Raw genomic sequence first — 2,707 nt, 5'->3', positions numbered from 1 at the left:
AGTATGTGATTCCAAGTCTGAGATTGGCAGTTCAACATAGGCTGAGTCCTGAGGATTCTGTGTTGCATAGACAGAGGGAGCTATTGAAGTTGGAAGAGGATCGGATTCATAGTGCATATGCAGTGGATATTGGACAAAAGAGATGACAAGCTTGGATGGCAAGGCAGGTTAAGTTCAAAATTTTTGAGAAGGGTGATTGGGTGATGTTTTACAATTCCAAGTTGGGACCACACCTAGGAAAACTGAAGTTAAGATACTTTGGGCCTTATCAAATTGTAGAAGAATTAGGCCAGGGAACATTCAGATTGAGGGCTGTTTTTGGTACACCTATTGTGAAACCGGTTAATGGTTTTCGGATGAAGAAATTTTATGGCAAGGTTCCTGAGATTCCGAGATGGATGGTAAACAAGGCTGAGAAAATTGGAGTGAAATGGGTACAACCAGTGTTGGAGTTCAAGGAGGACTCTTTGGGGAGCACAGACTGCCATACAGTGTCCAGCAGTGGGTTCAGGTTGCAGAATGTGGTCTGATTTTGTTTTGACAAAAGTGCGGTATTGGAAAAAATCCGCAGTGGAATTTCCTTGGATGGTATTGTCCAGGGGTTATGTCATCGAGGAGGTCACCACTTTACGACCCGGAATGTTTTTAAGAGAGATTCCCTTGAAGTGAGTGGTCCAATCAACACACATGTGCGGGGAATTAACACGCACTTTCAGAATAAGGACCATCATGGGGTGGTCAGCACCCGATTTGAGGTAAAAGCCACACTCATTTTGCATGCATGTATCCCACGTTCGTTGTCAATAGGAGCTTTACCACTGTGCGTGCGTTTCCTATCGCCTGCGATGCCATGTCTTTTGAAAGCTTCAGAAAATTTGCAGCGCCTAAACAACAGGAGCTAGGTGAGGAAGAGATGACGCAGACCCAATCAATGAAGATGGCCATGGAGGAGTTGTTACGCCCCCGCATAGAAAGTATTCATAGCGTGGAGGACATTGAGGGGGCAGAATCTGGTGGAGATGATGCTGTGGAGGAGATGGAGGTCAACGAGATGTTTGACGTTCATGATCGTGATACTGAGGTATGGCTGCGCCGGGTTGGCCTTTATGAGTATGCATGCTTACCATGGGCTCTTTGGGAGAAGAATGAATTTGCTGAGTCGCAACTTTGCCACCTTAGGGAAAATGCTGGCTGTATCATGGAGGGAAAGGATATTTCCCCAAAGTTGGTGACCAAGGTTTTCAAGGTTGCTCACAATCCTTTGTACAAGGCAAAGAAAGTGACAGATGCGGTGATGAGGTCCAAATTTGGGCAATCAGAAGGAAGTAGGGCTTATTATATGGTGTGAAATTGTGGCAAACTCCGCAGTACTCACTTATTTTGGTATTTGGATAGGGTTTGTTTGTTGGCAAAAACCGCATATATGGCCAAAGAGGCGTTTGCTCCAATTCATCATGCAAAGCGAGGGCAGAAGGTGGATTGGACATCCTTCATTTTTGACAGGCTGCAGCTTTCAGAACCAAGGGATAAAAGGAGGCCACCGTCTATTTCCAAGGTAGCTCCTTATTTGCAAGTAATTTTCTCTTATGTGCTGCAGGTACCTCTCACACCCACACCACCGAGCTTTGTTAAGATTCTAGATGTGTAGAGTTTGGGTGAAGCAAAGCATCGGAAGTTGGATTGGGATATGCCTAGTGGGGACAGGCTTAAATCTGCATTGGGCCAAGGAAGTAAGTTAGCAGCTGGCACATATGAAAAGGTGCAGTCATCAAGGAAGGTCACTCTTTTCCCTTATAGGATAGGATTGCAAAAGGTCGACACCAAGAGCCGTACCACAACTCTGTTTCGGCGGAAGGTATGATCATGAGGGTTCAGGGGAACAGACCCCGCCACTGACACAGGCCTTTAAAACAACCCCTTTTGCTAAACCTGCAAGTGTTAAAGTGGATGGGATGTTCTCAGTTCAAGATGTTGTTTAGAGTTTGTCGGACTTCAATCGGTTTATCTGTGAGCGATCAGGAGGCTATGATCCTCACCCTCGAGATGCAAAAGGCAGAGGGGGAATGCATTGATAGCTTGGAGTGTGAAGTCGATCAGCTGCAAAGCCGGGTGGATGAAGTATTGAAGGAGAAGACATTATTATAGGAGGAGTTAGCTTCGGTCAGTGCGGATATGCATAATCGAATTTGTGAGATGGCAGGAACTGCACAAGAGTTTTAGATATGGGCTGATGGGCTTAAGGAGGCCACAGAGAAGCAGTTTCATGAAGTGGAGGATAAGATTGCACATTTTATTGTAGATAACAATTTCTTGATGAATAGGTTAACTCCATTGGTGGATCTGGAGAGGGCCACTTTGGATGGCTAGGGTGTCACAGGAGTTTTGATTTCGGATGCAGATGTGGATGTTTTGAAGAAAGAGGTGTTTAATTACACCAAATAATTGTGGCACCAAGCAGCAAGGATTTTTCAAGAACACATGGTGAAGCCGATTGATATGTACAAGTCGTGGTTTGAAGTTGCTGGAGAGCATAAGGTCTGTGAGGAGAATGTCTCGCTGCGTGAGCGGAATGCTGAGTTGGAAATGCAATTGGAATCAATCCACAAGCAGCTGATGTAGCAGCAGACTAGTGTTCAAAAGGGACCACAAGCTGCAAATGTGCAGGAACAACATGAGGATAGCATGGAGACATTAGCAGAAGGTTCAC

The 2,707-nt window shown here is 45.4% G+C and overlaps 1 protein-coding gene and 1 pseudogene across 1 annotated transcript; both read left to right on the top strand.

Moving 5' to 3' along the window:
* Positions 1-398: 398 nt before the first annotated feature.
* LOC147431801 (uncharacterized) lies at positions 399-1,348 on the top strand (annotated as a pseudogene).
* Positions 1,349-1,687: 339 nt separating this feature from the next.
* On the top strand, positions 1,688-2,145 carry LOC147431800 (uncharacterized). The gene is made up of 2 exons (XM_086494401.1): positions 1,688-1,855; positions 1,963-2,145. The coding sequence occupies exons 1-2, from the start codon at positions 1,688-1,690 to the stop codon at positions 2,143-2,145; spliced, it is 351 nt and encodes a 116-aa protein (XP_086350527.1).
* The last annotated feature ends 562 nt before the right edge of the window (positions 2,146-2,707 follow it).

This window comes from Adiantum capillus-veneris, chromosome 21, assembly GCF_014529385.1.
Source record: "Adiantum capillus-veneris isolate H3 chromosome 21, ASM1452938v2, whole genome shotgun sequence".
Taxonomy (NCBI): Eukaryota; Viridiplantae; Streptophyta; class Polypodiopsida; order Polypodiales; family Pteridaceae; genus Adiantum; species Adiantum capillus-veneris.
This window is presented reverse-complemented; position numbering and strand designations above follow the sequence as displayed.

Bases quoted from the DNA above. Each gene is read 5' to 3' on its own strand.
- LOC147431800 (XM_086494401.1), top strand. From the start codon at position 1,688: ATGCCTAGTGGGGACAGGCTTAAATCTGCATTGGGCCAAGGAAGTAAG. The intron at 1,856-1,962 runs GTATGATCATGA...GGATGTTCTCAG, and splicing joins CAACTCTGTTTCGGCGGAAG to TTCAAGATGTTGTTTAGAGT.